At 41.1% G+C, this 16,371-nt stretch overlaps 1 protein-coding gene across 1 annotated transcript in view; it reads left to right on the top strand.

Moving 5' to 3' along the window:
• dbn1 (drebrin 1) overlaps positions 1 to 15,295 on the top strand; it is an 86,279-nt gene extending 70,984 nt beyond the window's left edge. Inside the window, exons 4-15 of the mRNA XM_079172259.1 lie at positions 151 to 240; positions 1,830 to 1,973; positions 2,667 to 2,744; positions 3,516 to 3,667; positions 4,254 to 4,311; positions 5,127 to 5,183; positions 5,523 to 5,637; positions 7,672 to 7,800; positions 12,237 to 12,362; positions 12,564 to 13,033; positions 13,142 to 13,241; positions 13,982 to 15,295. Coding sequence (XP_079028385.1) covers positions 151 to 240; positions 1,830 to 1,973; positions 2,667 to 2,744; positions 3,516 to 3,667; positions 4,254 to 4,311; positions 5,127 to 5,183; positions 5,523 to 5,637; positions 7,672 to 7,800; positions 12,237 to 12,362; positions 12,564 to 13,033; positions 13,142 to 13,241; positions 13,982 to 14,034 — 1,572 coding nt within the window. The 3' untranslated portion in view covers positions 14,035 to 15,295. The remainder of the gene's footprint in view (positions 1 to 150; positions 241 to 1,829; positions 1,974 to 2,666; positions 2,745 to 3,515; positions 3,668 to 4,253; positions 4,312 to 5,126; positions 5,184 to 5,522; positions 5,638 to 7,671; positions 7,801 to 12,236; positions 12,363 to 12,563; positions 13,034 to 13,141; positions 13,242 to 13,981) is intronic.
• Positions 15,296 to 16,371: the final 1,076 nt, after the last annotated feature.

Below are 16,371 nucleotides of genomic sequence, written 5' to 3'. Positions count from 1 at the left end.
GAGGGGAAAGAAACACATGATGTTACTGGTGCTGTTGAGCTTTTTCTGCGTGTTGCTTTAAGTTCACCATCTCTCCTTCTCCTTCTCCTCTTTTTTCTCTTCCCCCCCCCCCCTTTTTCTCCTCTGTCCTCCTTTCTGTCTCCTGCCCAGGTCGGGGAAGACGTGCCGGATGCCAGGAAGTGTGCCTGTGCCAGCCACGTCGCCACAATCGCAGACTTCTTACAGGTCAGACCCTCCATGGTACTGAAACATTTTCCTAAATGAATTCTCTTTTGTACAAATGATGTTTTATGTGTTTCAACATGTGTTTTATTGAAATAATGGGTTTAAGAGCGCAGTGACGCAGTTGACTCTGTCTGAAAGGGCCTTCAGAGTGCTGAGAGAAAGAAAAACTCAAGGCAGGGACAAAGAAATGAATGACGTTCACGCAACAGGGGCAAATTATTCACTCCTGAGAATTAAAGTATTTAAGTTAAAAGTGCTGTTGAGTGTACTTATAATTTAGCTATTTTCATTATTTAATAATAACCACAATGCAGGAAACAAAGTCTCTGAAACTCATTTTTCAGCGAGACGACCCAAAAAGGTGCGACAGGCTTAACCTGTGTGGTTCTGTCCTCGGAAACCAAGTTTAATCTTCACCTGTGGTTCAGTCTGAACCCGACGGCGATGTCCTGTAGAGATCACCTGAACATTTTATTAAACATTTTAACTTTGCTCGAGGGTTACTACGATATATGATCTCATGCAGCCGATCTGCAGTGATATTGGTTGTTTTTTATAATCTGCTTTAGTTCTGTGTCACATACAGAATGTTTGAATATTCATCTGTTTTCAATCAACTCTCTGTGGGAAAAGAAGCTACAGCACATGAAACCTGTAGGAGGATCAAGTGTGTGTGTGTGTGTGTGTGTGTGTGTGTGTGTTACAGTGCATGACTAATACCATCTTTTTTTAGGTAAGCTCTCTGTGCTGAGAGTTCTGAGCTGAATGACAATCCTCTCACCCACTTAGTGTGTGTATGTGTGTGTGTGTGTGTGTGTGTGTGTGTGTCAAACCGTTTATTCACAAGTGCACACCTGGATGAGTGAGTGTGTAGTTGTGCATTTGATGGGTACACAAAAAGATCTACATAAACATAGAGGTGACGCTTTATTTATATATATATATTATGTATCTGTGTGTGTTTGTGTTCATAACAGCCTGTGTGTGCGTGTGTGTGTGTGCGTGCGTGTGTGTGTGTGTGAGTGTGTGTGTGTGGGTGTGTGTGTGTGTGTGTGCGTGTGTGTGTGTGTTAATACCAGCCAGTGTGTGCGTGTGTTCTGTAGTGTCATCATTCTAAGTGGCAGTTCTCGCTCCCACACAGCATTGACTTCATCACACCAACGAGGCTTTCAATGGCCCTTTTTGGGATACACACTCACACACACAGAGTCACAAAAGTCTTTATTGACACTAGTGTACACGACTGTATTGATTTATATTACTGTACAATATAATTATGCAAGACATTCTATCATATTAAATAAATAGAATAAAATCTAGTAAGACTCTTGCATTGAATAAAATTAGAGTTGATTAATCAATGAAATGGCTTTATTGGCATTACTGTAATCTGATACAGTATTGCCAAAGCGTATATAGATACATGAATTAGTTTACATATATTGACCGCAGAAAAAGTTAAATTGGAAAGAGTAAATAAACAAAGCAGAAGTTCACCGTGTGATGATTCCAGATGAACAATATTGATTATGACAGACAGACAGAGAGAGAGATTTTATTTGTGATCCTCATTTTGACGCCTCTTCTTATTACTTTGTCTTCAGGGGGTGGAGGTCACCGTCAACGCCAGCAGTCTGGACGACATCGACCCGTCAGCCATCGGGCAGCGGCTGACCAACGGGACGGTGGTGGTGGCGAGTCCGGTCCTGAGCCGCCTGAAAACCCGAGATGAGGAGCACGCAGACGTGGTACGAAGACAGACAGAGCACACGCTGCAATTTAAAGGGCTGCCTACTCTTAGTCGACTAATCGGTCGTTTTGATCGACTAAGATCTGTCTTATCAGTCAGAGTAGTCTGATCATATACTAAGGTTGTGATGAAGAACTAACAGAGCTGGACTTTTTGATTTGTGATTACGTTATACCTCTTTTTATACACCAACCTCTTTATGTCAAATGTCCCCTATAGGGGCACATTTTTTATATCAGAACGTAATTTGTAAGAGGATGATTTTCAAGAACTAAGAGCAGATTTAACAATGATTTAATAAACTGTAAACATCTGAAAGTGTAGTTGAGAACTGTCAGTTTCTCCACATGTGAAGACACTCTGAGTTAAACTTCTAAACCTTGGCTGCATCATTAAGTCAAATGGAAATATCGAGCCGCATATTTCAAAGATCAAAATTGAACCTGACATATTAAGTCATTTGAATACTTTGGGATTTCTAGAATGTAACATTAAATGTAGAGAGTTTATAAAGAGTTCACACTGAGCGTTTCACATGTCAGATGGATGACAGTGTGTCTTTGTAGGGAGCAGTAATAACACCTCTCACATGAACACACAAAGTCAATAATATTCAGAAACACACTGTTCCCCTGGCTGTTCGTCTGACTAAAGGAAGTCAACCTTCGTCTGTCTCTCTCCCCTGATGCAGGGCACAGTGTACGAGAAGACCAATGCAGAGGTGGAGATGAAGAAAATCAATAGGGAGGAGTTTTGGGAGCAGGCCAAGGTAAGTGGGAAGGAAAGAGAGGAGAAGAATAGAAGGAAATGATGGGAGGGAAGGAAGGAAACCTTTTAATCATGCATCATTAGTAAAAGAAATAATAAATCAAAGCGTGATTCTGATTTAATACAACTTGGGTTGGGTATCAGTTGTGATAACATTGTACTCACCAGCACTTTATTTGGAACTGGATGTGAGCATGGTCGTAAATTTGATAAGGAAAACTCTGTGCTTGTGTTTCTATTTTGCTGCCAGATCTCAGCCACTAACTTGTTGATTTTACAGATATAAACGACAAACAAAAGTATAAAATTGGACCCAACTTCAAATAAGTCGGAGGCATCCATTTACATTAGAAAATGGCTGCAGTTTTTAGGAATCCTTCATTAAGAAACATTTATCAGGAGTTTATCCTCATTAGCTGAGATTTAAAGTTTCATTTTTGGAAAAAGTTAGACGAGAAGATTGATATCACTCTCAGTCGTGAGTCTGTGTCAAAATGTCGAAGTGTCTGAGTCGTGTTGAATAAATAAAGCTAATGTCAATCCCCGTTGTGTTCGGAGGAGCAGAGTGGAAGTGAAGAATAAAGTCAAACACTGCTGCGTCCTCCAGCTGTGTTGCCTTCAGCGTGCTTCAGACTAAATGTAAAATGACAGCGTGCTTCTTCACAGCTTCACAAACTGCAGATATGAAATAAATGACTCAGTTTGTCGACCGGCAGACAGCGAATCGACAACACCTTCTGAATACCTTTCTTTTGCCGCGTTTGCTCTCCAGCGTGAAGAGGAGGTGAGGAAGGAGGAGGAGAAGAAGAAGGCAGCGGAGGAGCGGCAGCGCTTCGAGGAGGAGCGAATGGAGCTGGAGAGGAAAGAGCAGGAGAGCCGGGAGCAGAGGTACCGCGAGAGGGAGAGGCAGATCGAGGAGCACAGGTGAGGAACAGTCAGCATCGTGCTCTGAATTCTAGAAAATCTATTTGAGCATCGACATCTGCAGAGGAAGTCCTCGACAAAACTGGTGCCCCGCTTCATAAAAGCAGCGCTGCGTCTCAATGATGCAAATGACTGATTGATTTTAAATCATCATTTTCTTTTAATCACAAACACTGACTTTCAAATGAGTCATCATTTCTAAATCCCAAAGTAAAACTCTGTCACTCTTCTCGTCTTATATCTTCATCTCCTCTGGATAAAAAGACACTTTCCTGATATATATCTTGTCTTTTCTTTTCTTTATGATGCGTATTTATATATTTTTTTGTAAAAAAATATATAAAAGAGAAATGATGACATAATGACACCTACAGCAGAGGATCTGCACATTCATGAAACTTCTGGGAAGAGTCACTGTTTCATTTTAGGTTTAATATGACTTCAAGAGGAACGTCTGCGTCAAGCAGCAGCTAAATCATCTACAGCCCAAACTAAGCAACTCACACCAAAACAATCTAGTTTGATAAATGGCACAACAGGTGTGTAAAGTGTTGTCTAATCCGTGTGTTCATGTGTGTGAGAGCAGGAAGAAGTTGCTGGAGGAGGAAGAGTCCAAAGAGAGGTTGCGGAGCCAGACCACCATAGTAAGTTCCTGTAATCTTAAATCACTCTGCTGCTGGTCATTAGCATGAAATCACAAGATTCTACTTGAATCGTCTTACTCCTGGAGACTTGCTTCATCCCGTTAGAAGTGTTCAGGCTCCTTGTATGCTTGTGTGATTTTTTTTTCAGAGGTTTTAGTTGTTTCTGTTTCTGCTCCCTCTTCCCACCAAAGCATCACTTTCTTTCCCAAAAGACCGTGAACACTTGAACGCCTCTGGTTTTTGTCACGCAGTGACACAAAATTGAAATCAATTTGTCTGACAGTGGGGTTTGTATTTGAAGGGAGTGATTATACGCTGTGTGTGATTTACCAAAAATGTTAAGTCTGGCAGTGAATGTATTCAGTCCATCAGTGTGCAGTGTGTGTGTATGTGTATGTGTGTGTGTGTGGTTTGTTTTTCTCCTCTTGCAATCAGCTGCCTGCTGCGTCGCAGCACAGCTGTGATATTTCAGCTAATCTCCAGAACATCTTGATCTCTGTCCTTGTGGCGAGTTCACACATGTTTGTTACTGATGGAAGCGGGGGGGGGGGGGGGGGGGGGGAGGTTGTCGATGACTGGGCTGTGTCCAACTGATGCTCATGGAACTGTTTGTCCAAAGACAACATCGTTTTCTTCTTGTAAAAAACAAAAAGAGATGTAACACTCACTAAAGAAATGTTTTGATGCTTCTGTATCTGCAAGTCTTGACAAGTCTTTAAAAGCATTGAATGAGGTTTTTACTTTTTGAATCACAGTTTTGTAGCGAGTTTATTTTGTTCTTTTTGCATCTTCATTTGTATTCTTCCTCTCCGCAGGCAGCAGAGGCGAGCCTCGACGACCTCAACCTGGACAAGAAGGAGACTGAGGTGGAGGTGAGTTACGTTACTCTTTCATCAGAGGTTTATCAGAGGTTTAACACAAGTCTAACGACTTGTGTTAAACCTAGTTGTAGATTTTAAGAGTTATAGATTTGTTAGATTAGAATGTAACCTATGAACTATTATACTGTAGATTTTATATCACGATGGTTTAAATGTTGAGGATCAAAATGACTATTTTGAATGTATCCCCTGAATAAACATATTGAACTTTCCATGCTATATTAAGCTCAATGAATCATTGAAGAATCTTTCGTTATTGTCTTTATTTGCTCAACGTAAACTCTGAACAAACAGGATCCAGAGAGTCTATGTTTATCCGTGTGTTTCCAGGAGGCGAAGGCCATCATCGCTCAGCGGTCAGAAAACCCTCGAGAGTTTTTCAAGCTGAAGGAGAGAGCCATGACCATCAGCGTCGACACCTCACCCGTCTCCATCCACAGGACCGGTAAACACTTTCAAACTCACCTCACAGTTGTCTTCTACGTGGGTCCACTTTACCCTCATGTAAACCTGGAACAGCTCTGAACCTCAAAGAGCAATAAAAACAACATACGAGGTGTTTTGGAGACCAGACAGCAGGGGTGAGCGAGTAGAGAGGACTTATGTAAGTTAACTCTGAAGTCTGAGGATGAAACCTAAAGAAAACAAGCACTATTAACTGCGCTAAAGAACGAAACTCACATAAATGAGGAAAGCGGTGCTCGTCTTTCCGTCGATGGTCTTAATCCAGGACAGTAAACACCTGTTGCCTCCAACAAGTACATTTACTCAAGTTCTGTGCTTATTTAAAGTACAGGTATGTCACAATTGCACTTGAGTATTTACATTTTATGATACTTTATACTTGTACTTCAATATATTTCATAGGACAATATATTCATTACTTTCTTTACTATTTTTTTGTTAGAAAACATGGTATTCTTACATTATGAAGCACTAAACTACTAATCTACTCAGTAGTAGACAATGTTTCATGTGCTCAACATTGACAAAGTGCATTTTAAATGACCTTTTGTAACTCATACTCATATTTGTTGGTGATAAAAACACAATATTATATCCTAGAATAATATAACACTGTGAAAGCAACTATTCTGCATCACGAGTGCTTTTCTTTTCATACATTTTGCTGATAATACTTTGATAGTAACATTTTGAATCAGGACTTTTACTTGTATTTGTAGGTTGTGATATTTCTGGATCTGAATACTTCTTCCACCACCGAGTACAAGTTCCTGAACATTGTACTGGTGCGTTTGAGGGTTCATTGCATCTGAATCATCATGTGTCAAGTTCAACATGTCAAGTTCAACATGTCATTTATCACGTTCGACATCTCCTCAGCTGCTGTTTCCTTCGAGTCAGACCTCGAAACTGTCGTTCACAGAGATGCACATTTTTCCCCCCCAAACGTTTTTGTAGCAGAAAGAGGAAAAAGCTTTAAGTTCACATCTGGAACCGCAGCACAAAGGAGCCGGCACTGTAAAAACCAGCAGACGATCTCTCTCCTGTCACTGTTGGATGGCTGCTGTTGAGCCTTGGGGCACATTTGGACCACTTACCTTTTGTTTTTATGTAATTTTAATTTGCATTGTTGTATGTTGTTTGTGTGCAGCCTTTGTGTTCTGTCATGATCCTGCTTCAAACACAGAGTCAAAATATCAGTGGCAAGGATGTAATACCCACTGGGGAACATGTCCCCCTCACTTTTTCTTATATATTTACGTTTTCACAATGACTTTCTCACTGAAATCCCTCCGGTGTGTCTTCTGAGCAGAGAGGACAAGCAAATAATCAGGACATTCATGTCGTCTAAACACCAACAGTTATTCAGTTTTCAGTGACTTTCCTTCTCTGGGATCCATTGTAGTAAAACATGAATCTGCTGCTTCAATGGAGCACAAATGGAAGTTTGACACCTGAGGATAAAACAAAGTGCGTCAGCATTTCATTTCTGCCTAACTGCATGCTTGCTACTGCCAGTTTGTTTAAAGTCACACTAACTACTTTTCTCTCTCTCTCTTCTCTCTTTTTGTTTTTTTTCATTGCGGGTTTTCTTCATCCACCTCTCCACTCATTTGACCTCACGTTTGTGTTCACCATCTCCATTCCTTCTTTCTCATTTCACCCACTCCTCCACTCTTTGATTTCTCCGTTTTGTGATATTTTCTGGCACCTTTCTCTTTCTTCTTCATGGGTTTTCACGGGACTCTGCCTTTCCCACAATCCTCTCTGCTCCGTCCTTTTTCCTCTGGGGGTGAACTTCTTGTGTCTTGACTCTGAGTTCTTCTGTCTTCCTTCTACTCTCCCTCCCTCTCCTGCTTTTTGTCTGTCTTGTCTTACTGTCTCGTCCGTCTTCCCTCGCACCTCTCTGTCCTGGTGCTTCGCTTCGTGTCCCTGTTACATGTTTGTGTGTGTTTGAATCTTCGTTTGTGTGTGTGTGTATGTGTGTGTGGCTTTGTGTCGTCTCGACCGCCAGGCCGCTTGGACAGCCCGTTCTTGAAGCAGCAGCACAGTCCCAGCAGCCCCAGTCCGACTCCCCCATCCCGGGGCATGTCGCCCCTCCGCACCCCGCCACACAAACGGACGCAGCCCGCCGCTGCAGCCGGTAGGTACAGCACATAACCGATAAACAGCAGAAGAAGAAGACAGATGGATCCCTCCCCAATCCCCTCCACAGATATGGAGTCTGAAGCGAAACTGCATGTGAATTAAAAATGTGAGAGCAAAAGAAGATACATTTACATGCACACTAATGTCCGAATGATTAGTCTTCTTCTGGTTAGATGAGGCCTCTCAGATCGACACGCTTTATCTCATTTTTAAGTCCACATGCATTTTCCTGATTCCAGTTGTAGCTCCTCATCTTCGTAGACCCTCCACGTAGCACACACACACTTTCACACCCCACACATCTGCCCACCAGCCCTTCAAACCACCTCCCGCTGAATTTCCCCCTAACCCTGCCCTCCGTTCCCCAACACTTTCATCACCAAATAACTTCTTTAGGTTACAGTTTAAAGTAGCTCATTCTCATATTGTCTAGTTATCTATTTTGAAGGATAAGTCGGTTGATATTTTATATTTTTCTTCTTGTCAACAAATCCCATAAAAAGACCCCAAACCAACAATGAATATATCCACTAACACATATTGTGTGTGCCTGATATCTCCTTCCTTTGTGCTATAGAGCTCCAAAGCTATTAAACCCAATCAGCCACACTGTTTCACATGGTGACACGTTCCTTCATTACCATAAATAATACTGATCATAGCACCAAATGTTGACTAATCCGCTGCTGAAAATAGTCCCTAACCAATGCACTACAAACTACTTAAAAATATAGTGACCAGCTGTTTTAGTCTGCTCTTTTTTAATTAAACTGTACTTTTGTGAGTTGTTTTTAAAGATTTGCGTCTTCAGTGGGAACCAATGGGTTGGATTTGAGAGACACCGACAGGAAGTCATAAAGTATTGAGAGGCGGACTAATGTTGGTTTTGGTCTTTTCATTATTAATGACAATAAGACAAATATAAAATAATGCCATGATTTTCCTTTAAGCGCAGATATTTCAACATCTATCAATTTCACTTTTTGTAAATACGTTCAATGGTAGCTTATAAGCTTAAACACAAAAAAATATTGGAGCAAAATTATCCTTAAAAGGAAAGCCAGAAAAGGCAACTAAAGTTGCTGTTTTTGTTAAAAACCACACACCACAGACCAACTATTCTTAGCATTGAACGCTAACAGTGTGTACTGTGTTCGACCGTAAACATTAAAAACAATCCCTTTTCGAGCATGAAACCTTTCTATATGAAATAAATAAGCTAATAGGCACACAAGCATTTCACTAACTAGTAGATAATGAACTATCCTACTTAAACCTAAACTTTATGGCTGAAAGCCATAAAGCTGTTTGTCGGTTTGTGTTATAGATGTTGAGTCTGTCGTCTTCATCCTTTAGATGTCGTCCAGTCAGCTGCTAATGTTGAATTATTTTTGTAAATGTTTCTGTTTTTTTTCTGATGTTTTATGATTCTAAATCAGCAACAAGGTCCTTTTGACTTCTCACAGGGAGAACGAGCTGTTACTTTAACTACAGAATCTCACTGGTTTTCTATCACCTCCCTTCTCTTCTGATCCTCAATCTCATGCCTCGTCTGATCCTGGATCTGCTTCACCCCTCTGCGCACACACACTCAAACACACACTCCTCCTGTGGCTTTAAATCCTGACCGACTGACCAAACTGTGAGTGTTTGTGTGCGAATGTGACGTCGTCGAGCCGTCCGTCAGTCGCCACCGCTGTTTGTTGGCCTTTTGACTGAATATGGATCTTTGCCCTCTGACCTCTGTGAAGTTGATCTAGTTGTCATTCTGTTTAAAGACCATAATGGTGATGTGTGTTTTAGCCCATTAACTACAAGCACCAAACACCTGCCAATGTTTTTACATGTTTTCCTTTAAGAAACCTCCAACATCCAAGACTTAAATTTAAAAAATATGCAGTTGAAAAATCAAAGCCAGTTAATTGTAAACATGTTAATTTGACTGTTTCTTGCATTCAAATTTCAGCCGTTTAGCAGCCGGGTGCTAATTACCAAAACATTTTCTAAATTCCCGAAATGCATCAACCAAGAAGAGTTTCCAATCTGTTTCTCACAACTGCTGTACCCAACAAACTTTAAGGGTCAGTTCATTATATATTCTCTCTGACCTTTAGTGGTATCCAACTGTGCAGATGGTTTTGGGGTTTTTTTTGTCCAGGTTTTGAGATATCTTTCTCTGAGATTTCTGCCTTTGCACTAATACAATAGAAAGATGATGCATTGGTCCTGGACAAAAAAAAAGAAACAAACTATCTGCATCAACTTTGAAAGTTTGAAAATGTGTTGCTTTGGGTGAATCAACACTTGAAAAACATATGAAATGCTCTAGAACATGAACAGCAATAATGTAGCTACTGGGCAAAATCATGCAGACCACCTTTGTTATCTGCAGTGTGTGTTATTGCATGTCTGTAGGCGCTGTAATGGCAGATATTATGCTGGGTGGGCAAAGAACCGGTTCATCCCTGTAAGCTCGTGACAGCTGACAACAAAGAAAGTTCCCTGTAATCGATCCTTCTTTTAATATGAAAGGGTATCTACAATCTATCGGTAAAAGATCAATTTCTTTCTCCACTACTTCCAGCAATTAGCCTGGATCCCTCAGAGTCTTGAGAGGGTTTTAACCACGAGGTGAACTGGAGAACCCACCAAGCTAGTCACCGCTGAGCTGGATGTGTTTTGTCATTTTAACGGGGTCACACATCTCAGTCAGCCGTTTGTTTCCAGTCAAAGTGACACCGTTGTTTTCTCATCTGTGGCTTATTGTGTTCATGTCCTCCGCGAAATCTTGTTCTGGTTTCTGAACAGGACGTCTGACTCCAACAAGCATGAAATCACCAAAAACATCTGAGAGAAAGTGACGTTTTCATCGTGGAAGTGATTCTCTAGACTCTCGCTGTGTTGATGTTTGTCATAATGAGTTGTGTGTTCCTCGATGTGTCGTCAGCATTGTGACTGTGACTCACCCGCAATGTGTCCGTATGCATCGATGGCTTAACAATGAATGTTCAGAGGATATCTGATGGCTGTTTAATGACTTGCTGGATTGTAGTGATTGTGTCTTGGGTTTTGGTGACAACTAACCTGGAATATGCCACTGTCCTATTTACCGGTACCGATTTGCGATACTTCCTCTGTCTGTATGACAGGTCCAATGGGTGCTATAGGTGTCAATTGACAAGTGTCACATGGTAACTCACCCTGAGGTTGTTGCACTTGTCTTACATTACGATTCTGCTAAAGACGGGGTTGCCAAGTCTCAAACGTTTGGCAAGAGTTTGCTTTCAACGCAGCCATTTCTTGATGAAGAAGTCTAAGAGTTTACTGTTATGCTTGTGGCTCTGCGAGACACTTTGGCACAGTGGTACTTTGTGCTAAATATGCTGATGTAGGTATAGCAGGTATAATGTCAGCATTCGCTAATTAGAACTTTACAGAAAGTACAGCTGAGGCCGATGGTAATGGCATTAGTTGTACAGATATTTAGTCATAAACCAAGGTATGTGACACATTAAAATTGTGCTAGATGAATTGTCAAAGTCATGAGGATATATCCTGAGGGGAACATGCATGGCTGTACCGAATGTCATGGCAATCAATCCAATAGTTCTCGAGACATTTCACTCAAGTCCACAAATGTGCACCTCATAGTAGCACTAGGTGAAAAGTCAGGATTCACCAAAGCTTTCAGTAAACATCCTCTGGGGACAATGAGTGTCTCTACCAAAATTTGTCCCAATACGTTTTGTAGATTATGAAATATTTAACTGGATATTTAAAATATAAAAAAGGCTCTAGATGAAAAGTCAGCGGATCAACAAAGTCATTAGGGTTCAACCTCTGGTCACCATAACTTTCTGAACCAAATTTCATTTCAATCCATTTGATGGTTGTTGAAATATTTCAGTCTGGATCAACGAGTTGAACCAGCGATCTGCAGACTGACATCTCTAGAGCCAAGCTGCCAGAATAAAATGCAAAAAAATACAACTTTGAATGCGATTAGGAGTCCTTCAGACAGTTTGGTAATGTCACCAACTTGAGCCACAAAGAGTCTGATTAGCTCAGTGACTGTGTCTGTTTGCTGGTCCTGTGATGGAAAAAGTGATGTGATTGCTGTGATTTTGTCCACTGCTGGATGCGTTGAAGTAACACAGGATATGATTGGAGGTCAGATAACCAAATATCTGCCTCTGATCTGATCTTATTTGATTCAAGATAAATCAACAAAGAAACCTACTCAATCTGCCTTTCAGTAGACTTTCTAAAAGCAGATTGATGTTCATTATTCCAAATTCTGGCATCATCCTGTGTTACAGATGTTCAACACATCTGGTTTATGAGTGTAATTATGTTACCGAGGGACAATTCTGGTGAATATTTTTTGCTCTGTGCCTTTTTCGATGTTGTTGTGCCATTCTGTCCCTCTAGGGGACGATGACGATGAAGCAAGCACAGAGCGCAACATGGCCGCCGTGTCGCCCATTCCTAAAATAGTCACCCCGTCCATCAAAGAGGACCTGTGCAGGGAGGAGGAGGACTGCAGAGACGAGTGGGGTAAGAGTGAAAGTGAAATCAATGTTGAAATAAAGTCACTGAGATGCTGCTGAAACAAAGGTTCGATGCATCCTTCAACTAAATGTCCTGTTGAAGGTAGATGTTTACACATCTTTTCATCTGCAAATCAAATCAACTTGTGGCTGTGTTAAGACAAAACATAGGAATTAAATTGGTGTTCCGCTTTTTTTTCTCCACCAGATTCGGTGCCAAAACAGGAGCAGATACCGTCGGTGCAGGAGTCAGCACCCACTAAGCCCGTGCAGAGCGTCGCCCCGCAGGCCCGCGACTCCTCCGGCTTCTCTGTGTGGGAGTCCGGGACGGACAGCCTGGTCAACCTGTGGGACAGCAACTCCGACCTTCCCCCAAACCACTCCCAGACCTCCCAGTCCTCCAATCTGGTGGACCTGATGGGTGACGTTGGCGTTCCACCGGGCACTAGCGGCAAGCCTCAGCCCCTCCTCAGCTTCGACGAGATGATGGACGGGACCTACTGCTCGGCCACCGCCGCCGAGGACGACCCCGCCAGTCTTGTGGACGTGATGGGCTCCGACCAGATGACCCTCAGCTACCAGCATGCACTGCAGCACGCATCCGGGGAAAAGAAGGAGCTGGTCGATGGACAGCGGCTGATGACCAATGGGGAGACGCTGCTGAAAGAAGGGACTCAGGTCGGAAAGTTTATTAATGATCAAGCCGCGCTTTTGAAAAGATGTTTTCTGTCTTTTTCTCTGTTAATGGTTTTCCTTCTCCTTCTATTTGTCTGACGCTTCTTATAGGCGAGTGAGGGCTACTTCAGCCAATCACAGGAGGACGAATTTGGCCAAACAGAAGAGTCCTCGGCTAAACCTGCGCCTGTCTTTTATAACAAGCCACCAGGTGAGATACTTGTCTGATGATGAAATTACTTTAAATTCTTAAATATTATAAGGTAATAATCAACCAAAGGGATTTTTATTTGGAGCATATTCAGCAGTTTACCTGTTGTCCTAATAAAAAAAAGAGTAATGTACATTTTTCCACAGCACTAATTCCATCAGTCATGTCGTATTCACAATTTTCTGCTCTCAATTTCGATTTGCTTTTTAGCCACCGTCAATACTCAACACTTCCTGCACAAATGTTTCCAATGTAAAGCTCTATCTGCTCAATGGGCATAGTCTTTCACTGTCATGGCAGGCTTTTATTGTGGAAAATCTGCAAGAACAGGAAGGGATTGGCAATGATAAGTGAATGAAAACAGTATTTGTGTTAAAAAGAGAAAGTGTTGAGTATGTCATGAATCTCTTAATCATATTAGTGCTGTGGAAATGTATATTAAGCTGAATTCACCAAGATAGCCAGAAAAGATGTCCTGTGATAAATCCTCCTTTCATAAAGATTATAATATTCAGTTCTTGTTGAAACTGAGAGGTGTTGATTCAACTGTATGATCCTTTTGGATCGCAGTGTTTCTATTATTGCGTCCACCCCACTTATATCCATGAGGGTTGGCTAAATATAAGCAACAGCTCTGTATAATGCAATCACGCCATATCAGCACTATCATACCAGAAAATAACAACATAATAGTTATATTTTAGAGAATAAATCAATAAAATATGTTTTTGTGTGTTCAGAGATTGACATTACGTGCTGGGACACGGACCCGGTCGACGAGGATGATGACTAACCAGCCAATCAGACACCACCACAGGACCAAGAGGAAGTAGGAAGTGCGCTTCATGAAGAAACTGATTTTCTTTTTTTTTTTCTAAAAAACAAAACACAAACAAACAAAAAAAAAAGTAACAATAATAACGAATCTTGCATCAAAATTACTTCTGTATTATCTTTTAGAGGAAAACAAAACAGTAGCCAACAGAAGAAGAAAAAAGACGGGGTTTGAGTTATCTTTAAAGATGGTTTGAGGGCTCAGTTATGGGCTTTTTTCTGTGTTTGTTATTTTATTTATTTGTTTTTTTTTCTTTTTTCTTTGCTATGCAGATGTAATAGCTGGGAATGGGGGGGGGCTTTTATTTTGTGTAAATGATTTATTACACGTTAACGTAGCGCACTGCTGCATATTAGAGACAATGAAGCCCAGTGTGTGACACACACCTAGTCTGTAGAGCTTTAATAACACCCTATAAAACTAATACAGTGGATCATTACAGCTGCCATGTATATCTTCACTCTCTGATTCTTTTCTTACCTCTTTTTCACCTCCCTCCTCCCTGCTGCCTTCCTCCAAAAATATCCAGAAATATTGTCCTCTGCAAGTCAGTTAATCTTGTATTTAGCCCTCACTTTAATCAGAAAAGGGAGAAACATTTTATTTATTGTGGTGTATCTGAACAGCTGATGGGACCCTGAAGAAATCTATTCAGTCAAATTTTGGCTCCGTTATTTTTTCTTTTTTTCGCTCCTTTTGTATGATTTTAAAACTGAATTCAAGATTAAATGGCGTGTAAATCTGGTTGCTTTTTTTCAGTGCACTTTTATTTCCATTTCTGCCTCGTCGTAGGTCAACTGCAGCTTCTCAATCAAACCCTCCCCTCTGGTTCTTAAAATTCATCCTTTTTATCCCACTTATATATTTACACAGCAAAAGAAAAAAGCTCTTCATCTAATCTAGATGAATATAATGTAGATATTTTTCCAGTTTTCTAGGAGAGTTTGGCTTTAAGATAATGAACACGAAGCCACATTCAGCTTGTGCACAGCAGGAAAAAAAAAGCAATGAATCCTTTGTATGATTCTTCTGAACTTTATCCAAAAGCTAAAAATAGGACTTTTTCACCAGACCCTTCATGATGTGGGCATTTTTGGACCGCAGTGAGCACAGCTCCTGTTCAGAGTTGAGGAGGTTTGGGAAGCAGGACGCCTGCCTTTTCCTTTTTTTTTCAAAAGAAAAATGTTTTAATGTTATTTAGGCAGTTAGGCCTTGTTGTTCCACTCAGACTGAGGCTGAGTTGGATGCTGGATGACAGAGGGAGGGTGGGATGAAACAGCTGGAAGCAAACTTGGGCCACACGGTGTTTGCAAATATTATTTTCATGACTTTGTTTTAATCTGCATGGAGAACCAGATGTTCATGATTGATCACATCGCTACTGTCCTGATTTGATCGTGTCAAGTAAGCTGTCAAATCGAGTCCATCTCATTTATAGATACCAGTTTATCTAGGGATCTCTTCGCAGCCAGCATCGACAGGAAGAACAATTACACCTTTAAATCTACATACGTGAGTAATGTATGACGATATAAAAGTGAGTTCTTCCTTGGGACTAAATTTAACATAACAGTCTCTTCTGCTTCCACTCTAAAGTTCCTCAATTTTATAGAAAGTGCAATAATCACCTGAACACCCCCTTTAAGGCCTCGGTAAGGTTAGTAGGAATGCCACCATCAAAGGGTGACTTTATCATTTTTGTAGCACCTAAACAGGATAAAGTCATCTGTGAAAGTATTTCTGCAGAGTGAGGATCTGTTTGGTAGAAATGCAGAGATCCAGAGGGCACAGGGGGCCGAGCTGATGAGCAGGAACTCAAGTATAAGAAGAGTAGCCTGTGAAAAAGAAGGTAAAAGTTGCTCGTGCGACATCCGTCACTCCAAGCAGCGTCAAACAAAAACTAAACTTCTCGATTCCTCTCTGACCCACGTCTGCTGCCTGACTGCTTTTGTTCTGTGCCATGCAAAAAAAAAAGTACCATATGTATTTTATTGTTATTTTTTATCGATGCAATATTTAGTTGCCCTGAAAACTGGAGTGCGAGGTGGGGCGGGCTGAGACGGGAGGAGGTGTGTGTGTTTTTAATACCTGTCAAAAAGTGTGCTAGAATTGATTTCAGGACCTTTTTGAATATTAGCAACAACATTGTTAGTTTTCTTTTTTTTTTTTTTGCTGTAAATTCCTGTAGAAAATAAAAACTCCTAGGCAATAATAACACGTGTATGTGTGTGTAGAGCACCTGGATACTTTGTGTGTGTGTGTGTGTTCACCAGACAGGAATCTGCAGATTATTTG

This window comes from Pholis gunnellus (assembly GCF_910591455.1).
Source record: "Pholis gunnellus genome assembly, chromosome: 13".
Lineage (NCBI taxonomy): Eukaryota > Metazoa > Chordata > Actinopteri > Perciformes > Pholidae > Pholis > Pholis gunnellus.
The sequence above is the reverse complement of the archived record's forward strand: the minus strand, read 5'-3'. Positions and strand labels throughout refer to the sequence as shown.